Here is a 14,958-nt window from a genome sequence, read left to right on the forward strand (position 1 = left end):
CAAACTGAATGTCAGGTTTGAGACTCAATGACATGTATCTTTTAAGGATATTTCTGTTCTGCAAACTCTTCAATGTGTACCCATTTATAAGCCTAAGATTAAGTTCCTCTGATTTCCTGTAAGGCTTAGGCAATATCCTTAGTTCTGAATGTATGCTGAAGTGCTTCAGCTTATAGAGACTTATAGAAACAAAAGATTAAGTCATGAAGCTTCAGCAGCTGTACTTACCAATACATTAATTTTAGTGTTTCCCTATACACACTTGTGTGTAAAAATATAATATATGCAATCTATGGAGAAGATCTGTTCTGGAAGCCTGATGCACTTAATAGAAAGTAGCAGAAAGCACTTGGGTGCAGCGTTATAGCACGGCAGGAGTCGTTAATGCTGCCTAAAAAAATCGCTGCCGAAGTATTGTGTGGGATGGCATTGGTTAAGCCTGTATCATCAGATTTTGAAGTAGGGAAAAAGCCATAGCAAAACCAAACCAGAAATTCTATCTCCAGCTTTCCTCAGGATAAATTGCCTGGAGGTTCCTATTCAGAACACAAAGTGTGACATACTACACTGCACTAACATACGACAACGCAACTGACAATTAAGTAATGTATATATAAAAACCATAATTGATGCAGTCTTATTTTGGTATTATTGATACATGATTATCTTATGATACTTGGATTTCTTTCACACAGTCATGTAACACCAGGCAAGCTTGAACTTTAAAAAAATGTCCCACTGATCGCACACACACATTCCACACAGACACACACACAAATTGCACAATTACAGGGACAGCAAATGACTCTGATGTGAAACGTTCACAAAGCAATTGGAAGAAACTCTTCCATTAGGTATCAGTTTGAGAATATTTGGTATAGAACTCATTAGCTGAGAACAAAGGCTCTTCCAATTTAGCATAATGGAGAAAGAAAAAAACCCCAAACTGAAAATCGTCTTGGATTAACTAAAGCTTTAGAGTATGAGCTGCAATAAGGTGCTTGGTGTGACAGAATCACAGTGTACAGACACATTATTCAGCCAAAAGCCTCTGTGAAACCAATCTACTTGAGTAAACATGGAGATGAACTTTGATTCACATGTTTTTATTCCACAATGTATTTTTATTTCAGTCTTCAAAACAATTGTCCAAAACCAATTAATCATTTTTAAGGCTTGGAGGAACAGTTAAAGAAATCTTTAGCACTTTAGGAGGAAGTAGAACTCCATTACTTCAAAAATAACTTCTTACATACACTGCCTTTTAAATTTCATAGCTCACATAATCACCTGGTAGGCTTTAAACTGATCACGAAGCTGAGAGGAAGAATTCCATGTTATACTACCATGCACTAGGATATTTGCTTTCTCAATCCATTTCAATATGAACTCCAGCATCTCATTGTATTCTTCCAAGTGTGAAGCAGCCTGGATAAAAGAAAAATTTACTTAAGCCTAAGATGTAATTTTGTACAGTTCTTAAGAGGATGAAAAAACTAATTTTATTTCCTTCACTGTTTTAACCTGGGGATCATTTTAACAACTTTTCCTCACTGTTTTATATAATTTCTTATGTATTTATGGAGTTAAAATAGGTCTGTTACCAGTTTTTTTTGGGGAAAAAAGGCACTGTAAGAATGTAGGTCACACTGGGAGAGTCCATTGATGCTCAAATATATCCCTAGAGGGTGCACTCCCTGTGCATATTTTAGCCTCTCACGTAAGTTCCAAAATACCTCCTCTTTCAGTTTATGGCTCAATTTCTTATTTTGATATGTCTCTTTCCATTCTTTCTATTACATCCTCCAAATCACCTTTTTTTTTAACCGTCTGCTTTGTCCACTCAGTCTGCCATATTTCCAAAAAATGAAATGCTACACTATTTCAAAATACAGGACAAAAGTTCTGCTTTCTGATTAATCCGATTTCTATTTAGCAAAGTACTCATAAGTTCCAATTTTCAGCAGGAATAATTTCACTGATGTTCATGAATTTCCTCTTAATAAAAGATGGATCAAATCCCAGGTGACCAAACTGTATTTGCAAGCAGTTTTCAATACCGATCCTTTTTCATGACAAGTGGATTTCTTAGTGCTGAACAAAAATATCCTAACATTAGATCCCTTTACCAAGTACCTTTGACTGAATTCTTTGACAATAATTTTCTATATCTTCTTAAAATTTTTTTCGGGGAAACTGAAGAGAATATGTCAAAGTTTTCTTTTTCAAGCCCTACAGAAGCATCCTTATGTGTGTAGAAAAGAGAACTCATAAATTATCAGGGTATTGATGGCAGAACCATAGAAAATCCAATTATTTTCTTTTAGCAAGAGTTTTTTTGGAATAAGAACAATTAGGGGAAAAAAAAAGGAGAAAGAGTTTCAGGGACTTTGAACCACAAGGGATGCATCTTTATGAATGCCAAAATGTTGCATAAATATTATGCATTATCAGGGCCATTGTATATAAGCTTTTCTATTGAATCTATAAGTTATATTCACCCTCTATGGATTGAGACTAGAACAAAATAATTTTAACTTTTTTTTTTTTTTAATGCTGCAAATATAGGCAACAGTGACTAAACAGAGACCCTGAAAAGCACAATAAGATCTGGCATGCTACTGTTTTTGAGATCTATAATCTTTTTAGGGCACCAAAGGAACTAACCAGCAGGTGACTCATGCAAGAGGGTGTTAAAGCAGCATCACAGAATTATTTCACCCTCTGATTTGACCTGACTGTGTCTCTTTGGAATGTGATGCAAGCCCTGACTAATAATAGGCAGATGTGTCAAGGAATGTCCCTTCTGGCATTACTACAGGAAAATAAATGAGATGTTTGCATGCTCCTTCTGTTTCTGAGAGGAAACAGCAGAAAGGAATGAAGATCATACCTGACTGAGCTTGGCTGCTCTGTACTCAGCCTGCCGTATGGTCTGCTGGTGCAGTGCAGTGAGTTTCCCTATCCTGTTAGCCAGCTGCTTAGCCAGGGGTACGTTCTGCTCTGCAAAGTCCTGGACTGATGCATCTAATTCCAACAGCTTTATATTGCAGCTGTCCAACTCTTCACCAAGGATCTAGACAGAAAAACAATAAAATCAGTGATCCAGGAAGTGTTAGCTTTCTGCTTGATTACTTCTAGTCCAACTTGAAACTTTTATCCCTGTCCAAAGTCTCCATAGTTTGTTCCATTTTTAAGCAGGAAAGCGGAACAGCAGGACGTTTGGTCATCTCTGAAGTATGTGCTGTTACTCTTTCTTCTCTGACTTCCTGGCTGAAATGGATAACTGTTCTCCCTGCCATAGCCAAAGACTGAATCACTTCAGTGTGACATCAACTGTTCTCAGGCATCTTTCTGTGTTCGTTTCTGAAATGAACTGTCAGCACAAACTGCCATGACAAGGATTTTATTTATTAGAAAAGGAGTTTGTTTTATTGCCGTCTTAAAATATAACTTTATAAACTCATAAAAATGTAGTTAGTCATTAATGGATTATGAAAACTTAAATTTTCATTTGAAACTTGCATTTTCGTAGCATGATCTTGATGCAGGAGCAGTCTGATCATGCTAGACTGTTTCAACAGAAACAGAGTTTAAAATCAATTTTTTCTTACAATATTCATAAGTATTTTGAAAAGGAAGCCTAAAAAGTTTTCCATATTTCTTAAAGATTTATAGTAAACTTGTGGGCAACAGTTTCTTGAGGAGAGGCTACTGGTTATTTTTGTATTTGTCTTTTATATCTTAGCTGTTAAAAATCCATGGGTTTTGTAACATAAATAAAATAAGTCACAAAATCGCAGAACAGGTTAGGTTGGAAAGGACCACAGTGGGTCATCTGGTCCAATCTCCCTGCTCAAGCAGGGTCATCCTAGAGACCATGACACAGAATTGGGTCCAGATGGTTCTTGAGTCTCTCCAGTGAGGGAGACTCCACAGCCTCCCAGGGAAATCTATTCCAGTGCACGGTCACTGCACAGTAAAGAAGTTCTTCCTCATGCTCAGGTGGAACTTCCTGTGCCTCAGTTTCTGCCCACTGCCTCTTGTCCCACTGCTTGGATGAACATCCTACCCTCTCTCCAATTATTTCTACAAATTTAAATTGCAATCATTCAGAACACTGCTCTAGCTACAGGTGCTTCAAGGAGTTACTTCAGGCTCTTCAGGTTAGGGCTGTCCTGGCAGACACATCTCAGAGAGTAAGTTACGATCAGTCGTTATGATAAATCAGTATTATTCCACGAACTTGTCGACATGTCTACACGTAGACACAAAGACAGATGTTGAACTGCTCATCTAAATACAAAGACACACATATTTCAGCAGGCATAAATAAATGTACTTACTACAGATATTCTGCAGAATTTATGTGCTGTTTGTGAGGAGGGAAGGATCCATTTGACTTGGGTCACATGGATTTAAAACAGATTTTTATTTTATTTTTTCACGATCAGTTTCAATGTTAATATAAAAATATTTACTGCTGTAACCAAAGCCAACCCAATCTCAGGAGTATCAGCTAAATGCTGACATAAAAGCTGTTGGAACGTTACTACATCTGCATTGACACAGAGCTTTCATTTATGCAACACGGGAAAGCAGATTTCACTGGCTTTCTGCTTTCTTACTAGAATCAAGGAGATACACGAGGGATATAGTTCAGTGACACTTCCTGCAAAGCAAGCAGTATTTTGGAACACCTTGAGCATCTCATGAAAATAAACAGGTAATTCATGACATACCAGTCATGCTAAATCTCCTATTTATGCTTTGCTTAATTTCAGACAATAATTCGGTCCAATTTATCTTTCCATAGTTAAAATAACAAACCAACAAAAAACCCCCAAACCCTCAGCCAACCCCTCTCCCACATCTCCTCTCCCCAAAATCCCTTACTCTCATATGATAATCCTAATTCGGCCCTTACACTTCAGTACAGATGATCTTTTCTGAGTGTTGCACATAGCTAAGATTAAGAAAACCCACGAAAAGAACCAGGAGTCCCCTGCATTATTCTTAGCTGCATAAGTAGTACTTTACCTCATTATTGAACCAAATGATGTGAGGTGGACTACAAGTTAAGTAAAATTTATTGATCTACTGATCATAAATAAAGAATGATCATTTCAGTACAGAGAAGAACAAGCAGCAGTTTGGAGGTTCCTTAGGCTTTCCAAGATTGGAGTCATACTCATTATTTAAAAGGAACAGTGAAACTTTGTTCACCTGACTTTAGCGGTCAGCTACTTCCTCCAAATTCTGTTACTCACTCAAGACCCTGTGTGAGCCAGTTTGCAAAGAATATAGCTTTAAAAATCTCATCAGTCAACCCTTCTTTCTGTATAATTCTTTTGTTGAAGTACACTAAAAAAATGTGTCCTGCAAGTCTTCACAAACAACACTGTGGTAAGAAGTGAGTTTACCAGTTCAGAAAACTTTATGGCATAACCACATAAGGAAAGCCTTGTCTTACCTTTTGTTCAAGTTTAGCTTGTGCTATATCATTTGTTTTCTTTTTCAGTTTGGAAAGAATGGTATTTAGTTCATTTGCTATCCCCTGGATCTTCTGATCAAACTCTTGATTCAATGTTTTTATTTGCTGAGTTTCTCTTTCTTTGGTTTGAATCTGTCAACAATAAGAATTAAATTCAGTAATCAGAAATCAGTCCTCCTTAAAGGAAATTAACTTTCATTTAATTTTAATTCCAAGGATGAAGGTAATAAAACTATTCTGTGTTGCTACAGTTTGGCCACAGCAGGATACCAAGTTATAAAGCCTAATGAAGGGCTATAGATCTGTTATGCCTTATCTACTGCACTTTACCTGATCCTGCACAGTTACAAGGGCCAGTCCAACTTCTGCTAAATGAAGAGAGAGTTCAGAAGGCAAAATGGTATAAAGCCCCAAGTACTTATTCTGTTGTTGTTCAGCCAGTTTTTCAACAGCCTGGCGATGAGTAGTAACTTCACCAAAGAGAGACTAATGATAGAAAAAACAGTATTGTTAAGAACAATGAGAATACATCTTAAATATCTTTAAAATAAAATATCACAGTCCATGATCTACTTCATGCATTATCAGTTTGTCCAGTGGGTTACTCAAAAACTCATGAATATAATCTAATTTGAATTTGTGTTAGTGAATATTTATTAATATTCACTAACAGATTAAAATGAAGATAAATATTGCAATTTAGAAGTTGACAGATTTGGTATACCTGCAACTCCTGAAGCTGAATGTCCACTTCTGCATCAGGGCTTAATAAATATTCTTTTGTTTCCTGGATCCAGGACTTCACAATATTAATCTCTGCTTCAACCTCCTCACGCTCCTTCAGCTCCTGTTTCACCATCTTCACACCCTTTTTAACTTTCTGTTGCATACTTCAGAAAGAAAGAAACAATAACTATTTGTGAAGAATCAAGCAATGTCTAAAAACATTGCTTTGTCAAAAAATACGGAATAATAAAGATCATGATTGATGGCACCACATCCAGAAAAATAAATTTAAGTAAATTAAATTTTTCATGTCCATTCTTTGGGTTTATGTGTTTGGACATCAAGCACGCAATTCTTTTGAAAAAATGCAAATGTTTACAATAGAAATCCCTGCATCTGAGCTCATCACCACAGACTGCCCTGAATGTCAGTGGAGGAAACGGGCAATTGCAGGGCACAAATTAGGATTATTCATTGTCATTCTAAAATAAACTTCTAAAATAGGTCAGAAAAACGGCATCTTACGCTTGTTTATTTCTCTACACTAATTAGAGAGCAAGACTTAATCTGTCCTGATGGTAAAATAACATGACATAAATTCCACTCCTATTGATGGGATCTGCACTGGCAGAATACTTAGCCTAAGTTATGGATCAAATATCTGAACACGGACTATCTCCACACTTCCACAAAGGCAGAATTTCTGCACTTTCCTCAAGAACTTGGATCTCCTGTAAAAAATTACACCTCTTTCAAAGTTCTATTGGACTACCTGTAGCTCTTATACAGGTGACATGGATCTTACTTTGATATTCCCACATTTATGTTCGCATAGCCTTTCATTGACGAATCATGAGCAGGAGGTCATCACAGACCCGGTATCTTAGAAACCAATTCTATGTGAAAAATGGAGTTGTAAAAGTGCTTGCATCTACACATTTTCTACAGGCATTGCTATTCCACTCTAATCATTTATACACACACACAATAAACTTTGCACAGGCTTGGTACAAGGATTCCCATTCTCTACCTCTCTCCCTTTTCCCACTGGGGAGATCCAGCTAATGGCATCTTAGTGTAGTTATGATGTAGATATGTGTCTTGAAACTTAACATAAACTTCCTATTTTCTACACGACAGGGAGATGTTTTAGATTTAGACAAACATTTGCATAGCCACAAGGTGAAATGTTAAGGTATGTTTTGTTTGCATATGCTCTAAATTCCTCTGTAAATGTCATACAGGACCTACTTTTGATACCTAAGTGCTTCAAACAAGGGAAACAAAGTGATAAACTCATCAAAAGAGGATACAAAAAGATAAACGGGCACTGTTAATATGAGAGGCAATGGAAATGTTTAAAATCAGTTATACATTTAATGCAGTTTTATGCAGCTTTTATGTAAATTACTATTATTATGCAAGGCGAGAAGTACATATTCTAAAATGCATATTCCTTCTGATGGAAATAAAAAATAATGTAAAAAAGGTATTTCAAAATTAATTAAAAAATTTTAAATTAAAACTGATGCTTATTTTAAAAGTAGTAACTAATATTTATTTAAGCGTGGTAATTGCTAATGATAAAAATAGGATACATAAGCTCTTAATAATGAACTGTAAGGTACCATTTTTCTAGTGAATCTTTTAAAATATTGCCTTACTTGTGGCATCGATCTTGCATTGCTTTGATTTCTTGCATAACTGGTAGTTCCTTCTGAGATGGAGGCTTTACTTCCACATCCTGGAGCATGCTAACAGCATGCTGTTTGAGCAGGCCCAAAGATGACAGCTGGTGGTCCACCTCCAGCAGGAAACTGCTGTGGTAATCCAGGAGTTCCAGAAGCTCTGTCTTGGATGCCTTTTCCACGGAGCTTTCTGGTAAGCGACCTTGTAGCTCATCTATAGCTATGGTGGCTTTCTGAATCTATGGAAACAAAGAAGCTAGTACAACTGACACCAAAAGGTGCTAGACCCAGTGCTGTACATTTAGATTCTATAAAACTGTTGTGGTATAGGGCTTGTGCTCTTCTGTGCCAGATCCCTTGCTCTTCACAGGGCATTAGGACTTGCTAAGGGACTTTTTTTTGTCCAGTTATGGGTGGCTTGTTATATTTTTTAGCATTTATTATATTTATTGCCATAGGAACTAGAGCTCTACCCTGGGGCACACACATATTTGGCACAAGTCATATGTTTAACAAAATGATTATCCTCATTCCCAGAGAACCTGCCACCTGGGCATAAATAATGGACAATGACAGATAAAAGGAGTCAGATAGGATATAAGGGGAAAAAAAGAGACATATGACCAATGAGCATTGTCAGGCACTATCATCAACTGCTTATGCTTAAAAAGAGCAACTTCATACTCTTCAGGGAAAAAAGACAACAAGAAAAAAGAAAGAGTGAAGAAAGAGAGAAAAAACAGAGATACAAAAGAGAAGAAGAGAGAAGAAGAAAGAATAAAAAAAAAGATGTTGACATAATCTAGAACAGAACACCTGAGGAAAGGAAACAGAGAAGTAGATTCTGAAGAACCACCAGAAACCAAAACAACTCTATATGTACTATACATGTATGCATACAGAACAGTCCAAACTTTGGAGGCAACGATTCTAAACCTGGATCTTCCATAGCTGTGTTTTGCTGACCTGAGGAAAGAAATCAGTTATTCCTGCTATCAGTTTTCTCTACCACAAGATGATTAATAAGGCAGCATCATGAGTGTAAACCTATGTACAAAGGAGGATTTACCAGGACTAGAATTTACCTTATCATTAAAACTCTTCCATTCCTGCACTGCATCTTCCAAAATTTTTTCTTGTTCCTGGGCTACATTCCGGAGCCGTGTCCAGCGCTGCCAAACTGTTGTCATGGATCTACTTATAGATGCCTTACTGGCATCATTGCTGATTTTTTCCAGCTGCAAAGCCTTTTCTTCTAGGGCTGTGATCTTCTCATGGAAAGAATTCACTACGGACACTAGAGTCTGAAAAAGCAAAAATAAGCACTCTTTTCCCTTCCTACAAGACAACTCATTACTATTCAACATGCAGGTAGATGAACAACTTCCATCCACTGCAGACGAGGAGGAGGTACTGTATGCTGAGTGAAGTGGCTAGATCTCACTTTATTTTTATAACTATTATATGCAGTATTTGAGCTACAGCTACTTGGTCCAAAATCCTTGTCTCTGGAAGCAGCACAAATCTGGAGTAATCAGCTTTTCCCTTCCTTGATATCCCCCTCAAGAAGGATGAAAATAAGCATTCAGGGTCCTTCTCATAGCAAAGACTGACTTCTAAAAAGTCTAAAAATGAAAGAAGAAATTCAGGTGTTTAAGTGTACATTTATGTCATGTTTATCTTTAAGGACATTTTAGATGCCCAAGGATTTGAGGACATTCTCATGAAGCTGGCAGAGAGGACATTACTCTTAGGAGAGATTCTTGATTTCACAGAGACACAGCTGGCAGCATGTCTGACTGCCTATATTAAGGCAATTGGTTAGTACCCTAAACACAAGAAGAGAAAGTAATTTTTAAAATTATATTTCTTGCTTTTAGACTAAAGAAGAGTTAATATTAAACTCCAGCTCTTCCTGTCCTAGTAAAACTGTTTCATGTGATCCAAAGTAGATGGATGTTTCTATTGATCTGAGTTGCTTGTAATTTTGGGGTTTACAGACCCACGGCTTTTAGGAACCTCCTGACTCTTTGCACTTCTCTACAGTCATGGGCACATAGAGAGACAAGCTGAAAAGTGACTAAAAATACCTGCCTCAATCACCACACAAACAAAATTTGTGTTTTGCACAACACAAAACATCTCTTGGTGTGTTATGACACAGTTAAGCGCTACAGGTAAAGATGTAAAAACTCAAATTCATGTTACCACAGATAGGGACCTACATAATATACATTCATTTTCACTTGACATAGAATGATTTCATGCAATTATCAGTACCTTACCTTATGTGTTAGCAATTTCTCTTCTGCTTCATGAGAAGAAGCAGCTTTAGCTACTGAGAATTCAGATAATTTTTTCTCAGCCTCATTCATCACTTCAATAACCTTCTGCCTTGATGTCTGGTACTCCTGCCACTCAGAAGCACACCTTAAACAAATACAGTTCCAGAAAGAACAACTTAATGCAATATAAAACCATTTGAAAATCAGAAATATGATTGAACCTAGTTTTCAATGTAACTGCTTAGTTATGCTGTTACACAGTATTTTCCAAGAAACAGAAAGATTATTGGGAAACAGCATACACAGAAACATATGCTCCAGATTTTCAGATATGTGCTTCACAGAAACCACAGCCGGGCATTTAATAGCCCTTATTTGACTTTTCCTCAGAGACTGCCTATGTGGTGTTTTAAACCTACCCAAACGTATGGAATTCAGAACATTCAGGAATAATAAGAAACATAGTTATGTTTTTTAAAAAGGTATTTCCTTTTAGTTCAAAATGTCTGCTTCAATTTCATTTGTTTGCGCATAGATCTTGTGTCAGGTAAAATATAGAATTATTCCCTACTCCTCTTCTCCTTGCTGTTCCAAGCTTAATATAATTCTATCAGAGCTTCTTTAAGATCACACAACTAGTCAGTCAAGGGTAGAAAACAGAATCTAGGAGCTCTGAATCCCCAATATAAAATTCTTTCGTAAGTAGCACAAATATTAAAAAATTTCAATTAATTTTCAGATTCTTCAGAAGGAAGAGGAAAAAAAAAGAAGAAGAAAGAATATACCTTACCTTTGTAACCGCTCTTGCTGGCTTTTGGCTTCTTGCTCTGTCCCTTTGGCTTTTTCCTCCAATGAAGCTACATTCTGTACCAGCTGTTCCCTTGTTGAGGCTTGTATAAAGGGGTCTATCTCAGACACAAGGCCTTTTAAGTCTTTCAAATGATTATTGAACTGACTTTCTGTGCTGAAAAATTCAACGTGGTTCCTTAGATTCTCCTCAGAGTTCTCAACATCTAGACCATTTCTTGCTAACTGTAGAAATTCCTGAGCATCTTCCAGCCAGTCATTTGCTATCTGCATCACTTGGTAGTACCTCTGGCAGAGGCTATATACCTTATTCAAGGTAGCCTGAAATAAAAGGGAGAGTCACGAACATAAAATCACAGTAACCTGTGTCATTTAAAAAATCCAGATAATAGGATTACTGAAATGAATCTTTTTGTGATGATCGTAAAGATCAAGCCACAGAGCCATCTTTCTGAGCTTTGTGACTGACAAACTAATGACAGTTAGGGTGCACTAACCTGTCTCATGTGTATAGCTTCTTGAACTTCACCATCCAGTTCTGCCAGCTCAGCAAAAGTGTTTTCCAGGTCAGCAGGTATCAGCTCCTTTGCTTTCATATAGCGCTCTTTCTCTTTATTACTCAGTGCATTCATTATTCTGAGGCTCGACTGCACTTCTTCCTGATGTATCTGAACCTTTCGGATTTCTTCTTGGATGTTTTGCAGTTTGAGGTCCAAACTTAATGCTCCATTAAGTTCTGTTTTCACCCACCTCAACCAGTCGAGTGAACGGCAGATTTCTGTCTTGAAGTCTATGCTCTGCACAAGTCTGTTCTCACACTCCATCACCGTGTCAACAATGGCAGAATGCAAAGACTTCAGCTTCTCTTGCCAAGCCTGAACTTGGTGATTTGTTGTCTCACATGCAGATGAGTCGAGCTGAGGAGAAAGGGCTTCTAGATGTTCAGTTATTCGCTTCAGAAGACTTCCTGAGTCTTGCAAGCTGCCCACCAGAGAATGGTATATTTTCAACTTTTCTTCTATTGGGAGAGTTTCTTCGTTCACCTTAATCTGCTCCTTTTTCACTGTCTCTAGCTGTGCTTCAAACTGCATACACATCTTCTCATGCTCCTGGCATGCTTCTATTGTGTCTTCCAACAGGTTGATTTTCTGTTCTATTTGCCTCTTCAACTTGTGATATAGTGTGGCAAGTTTTAACATCTCATCTGGCTGCCAGGGCTGGCCAGTGCTTCGAAAGGCCTCCTTCTTCTGGTTCAGTTCATCCACTGCTGCACCAAGGCTCGTTGCTTCACCTAAGAGATCTCTGTAGGCCTGCTGGAGTGACACAGCTTCTTTGGCTGAAACAGCAGCTGGAGCTTTATCCATGTTAGTAAACTGGTCTTCTAGCTCGGTTAGAGCTTTACTTGTCAACTCAATTAAAGAGACATACTCTTTTCTGGCATAAATTGCTTCCTGAACTTTATATAATTTTTCTTTTGCCAGAGCAGTGACAATACTGAATTGCTGAGGGAGACTGTTAAGTTTTTCATCTAGATAAGAATGATCCACTTCATTAAGTGATGGTAGGACTTCTTGGCCATCTCTTTGCAGTGCAAGTAGCAGATTTTCATATTCTGGAGATTGTTCAAGAATCTGTTGATATTTTGCCAACTGGCTGTATAGCTCAGTGTCAGAATTCATTACATTGACTTCTGGGAATGTGACAATATCAGCTTGTTTTAGCCAATGGCAAGCTTTATCCAGATCTTCTTTGAAGTATTTCCTGGAAACACTATTTTTCTCCAGTTCTAACAATCTCTGGTTACACTTTTGTAAAACCGTGTCATATACATTCTGTAGTTCTTGCAGTTTACCTAACACTTCACTCTTCTCTTGATTTGTTGCTTCTTTCATTAAATCCCTTCCTTGAGCCCACAACCCTGTGACCTCATTTTGATAGGCCTTCAGATTAGCCTGGGTATTCTTACAAGTCCTGATCTGTTTATTCACATCTTCTGGCAACAGACAAATATGTTCTGGAAACATCACCTTCTTCTCATGCTGGTGAATTTGGTTTGTAGCCTGGAAGACTGCCATGAGAAACTGGGTCTTTTCAGACAATGCCTTATTCAGGTGTTTTCTCCTCTGGCCAACCAGATCACTGAGACAAGCCACATGGTGCTGTGCATCAGAAACTGTTTTCTGCAGTTCTTGCCTTTCATTGAGCCCTAGGTTGGTCATCACCCTGTCAGCATCCTTCACAAGCATCTTCAGAACAAGCTGTTTGGCTTCAAGCTCACTGCAAATGGTAAGATGATCCATGAGAAGACTCTGAGCCATATCTGCAGGAGGGCTCTGTTTAAGAGCCTCTGAGACACTAGGTTGCTGCTCCTCTGCCCATTCCATTAGTTCCTGAAATTTGGAATGCACCAAGCTGAGCTCTTCTAAGGTTGAAACAGAAACTTGAATTTTCCTTTTGACAAGGTCCTCCAGCTGAGTCCAGCGTTGTTCAAAATGACTGAATTGCTCCTTTACTAATTCTTTGTCGTCAAGATTCAAATGTTCTATCATCTTCTGTTTCTGATCTTTCAAATCTTCCAGAGCAAATCTCCTTTCCTGTAGAGCAATTGCCAGTTTTTGCAAAGCTTCAAGGTGCACATTTGTACTTTCAGCATCAGACCTGTTATTAAAATGGACAGGAAAAAAATGAGTTATTACATCCAATTTCAGCACAGGCTTGAAAGAGAGGTCAGAATTAATTATAAGCCCACTAAATACTGAAATCAATATGATATAAAGACCTACAGTTTTCACATTCACTTGAAGGCAGCAGCCTTGAATATTAATTAAAAAACTCTACAAATTTATTCCTTTTCCTTTAATCTGCACTATGGTCATCAGGCTGACCATACACATTTACATGAATACTAAAGAGCACACTGATTATATTGCATATAAGAACAACAACAAGTACTGAGGTCGAAGTGAATCTTGTTCCATGACAGTGACAGGACCAGCAATACGCTCACAATTTTCTCACAGCTGGTGTGTTTATCCTATGCAAAGCAGCTGCAAATATTTAGCAGTAGTTACTAAGCTTTAATATAATAGTCTAGTAGATATAACACAGTATTACAATGAAAATGAACTGATGAATGAACCATGAACTCATGAACCACCACAAATGAAAGAGTTCAAATAAAATAGTCAACATTGTTGAAATATCAGGAAATGCTATACCCTGAGATGGGATCAATCAGTACTTGCCTTAAAGACAAACACTGAAGATCTGGTCGCTCAAACTCTCTTTATCTCAACAGAAATGATTAATTGCCTGATAATTAAAGAAGGGTGGTGTGCTTTTAATTAAGCATGCAAAAAGGAATTTTTAGTGGCTCCCACTTAGAGGCACTCTGTAAACAGCTCTTTCAGCATATATGCACACTTTGCTTTGTGCATGCTACTCCTTTTTTACCTAGCTAGGTTGTCCCACTCTTTTGTGAGCTTTTCCAGGAAAACTTCAACGACATTCATGCGATCATGGTAATCCCTTGTCCTCTGCAGATCCTCCTCCCTCTGCACGAGCAAACTATGTGCCTGAAGGCAGAGGTCCAGCCACTGGTTGCTCAGTTCTCCTATTTCCTTGTGTTCAGGTGATTCCTGTCCTTGGGTTAGTTTGTTCATCTTCTCAGTCACAGAGGTGAGAGCTGACTGCTTAGACTGCAACTTCTGACTGAATTCCTGAAAAAGATACAAGTAAAAACCAATATAATATCATTCCCTCAAAATTATAAAATGGAATTTAAATAAAAGCTCTGAAATAAATAAATTGTATATGGACTAATTATCTGCCCAGGCAAATGCTCTGCAGATGTAAACTGGAAGAAGTATTTTCACTCCTCTCCAAATCCTCCTCCCCACCTTCTCAGGTGAAGACAAGTTGGTAATAGATGCTAAAGCAAATGAGAGGAGTTTCCAAG

At 37.7% G+C, this 14,958-nt stretch overlaps 1 protein-coding gene across 21 annotated transcripts in view; it reads right to left on the minus strand.

The window, feature by feature from the left end:
- SYNE1 (spectrin repeat containing nuclear envelope protein 1) overlaps positions 1 to 14,958 on the minus strand; it is a 294,642-nt gene that overhangs the window by 105,465 nt on the left and 174,219 nt on the right. For 20 of the 21 annotated variants that reach the window (XM_048296782.1, XM_048296801.1, XM_048296802.1 and 17 more), the window contains 11 exons: positions 14,454 to 14,719; positions 11,498 to 13,658; positions 10,984 to 11,321; positions 10,194 to 10,338; positions 8,994 to 9,212; positions 7,885 to 8,147; positions 6,219 to 6,384; positions 5,825 to 5,980; positions 5,474 to 5,626; positions 2,894 to 3,076; positions 1,291 to 1,428 (listed from right to left, as the gene is read on the minus strand). In XM_048296782.1, coding sequence (XP_048152739.1) covers positions 1,291 to 1,428; positions 2,894 to 3,076; positions 5,474 to 5,626; positions 5,825 to 5,980; positions 6,219 to 6,384; positions 7,885 to 8,147; positions 8,994 to 9,212; positions 10,194 to 10,338; positions 10,984 to 11,321; positions 11,498 to 13,658; positions 14,454 to 14,719 — 4,188 coding nt within the window. The remainder of the gene's footprint in view (positions 1 to 1,290; positions 1,429 to 2,893; positions 3,077 to 5,473; positions 5,627 to 5,824; positions 5,981 to 6,218; positions 6,385 to 7,884; positions 8,148 to 8,993; positions 9,213 to 10,193; positions 10,339 to 10,983; positions 11,322 to 11,497; positions 13,659 to 14,453; positions 14,720 to 14,958) is intronic. The other variant, XM_048296795.1, reaches the window with a different exon arrangement.

The sequence above is a fragment of the Corvus hawaiiensis genome, chromosome 3, assembly GCF_020740725.1.
Source record: "Corvus hawaiiensis isolate bCorHaw1 chromosome 3, bCorHaw1.pri.cur, whole genome shotgun sequence".
NCBI classification, from domain to species: Eukaryota; Metazoa; Chordata; class Aves; order Passeriformes; family Corvidae; genus Corvus; species Corvus hawaiiensis.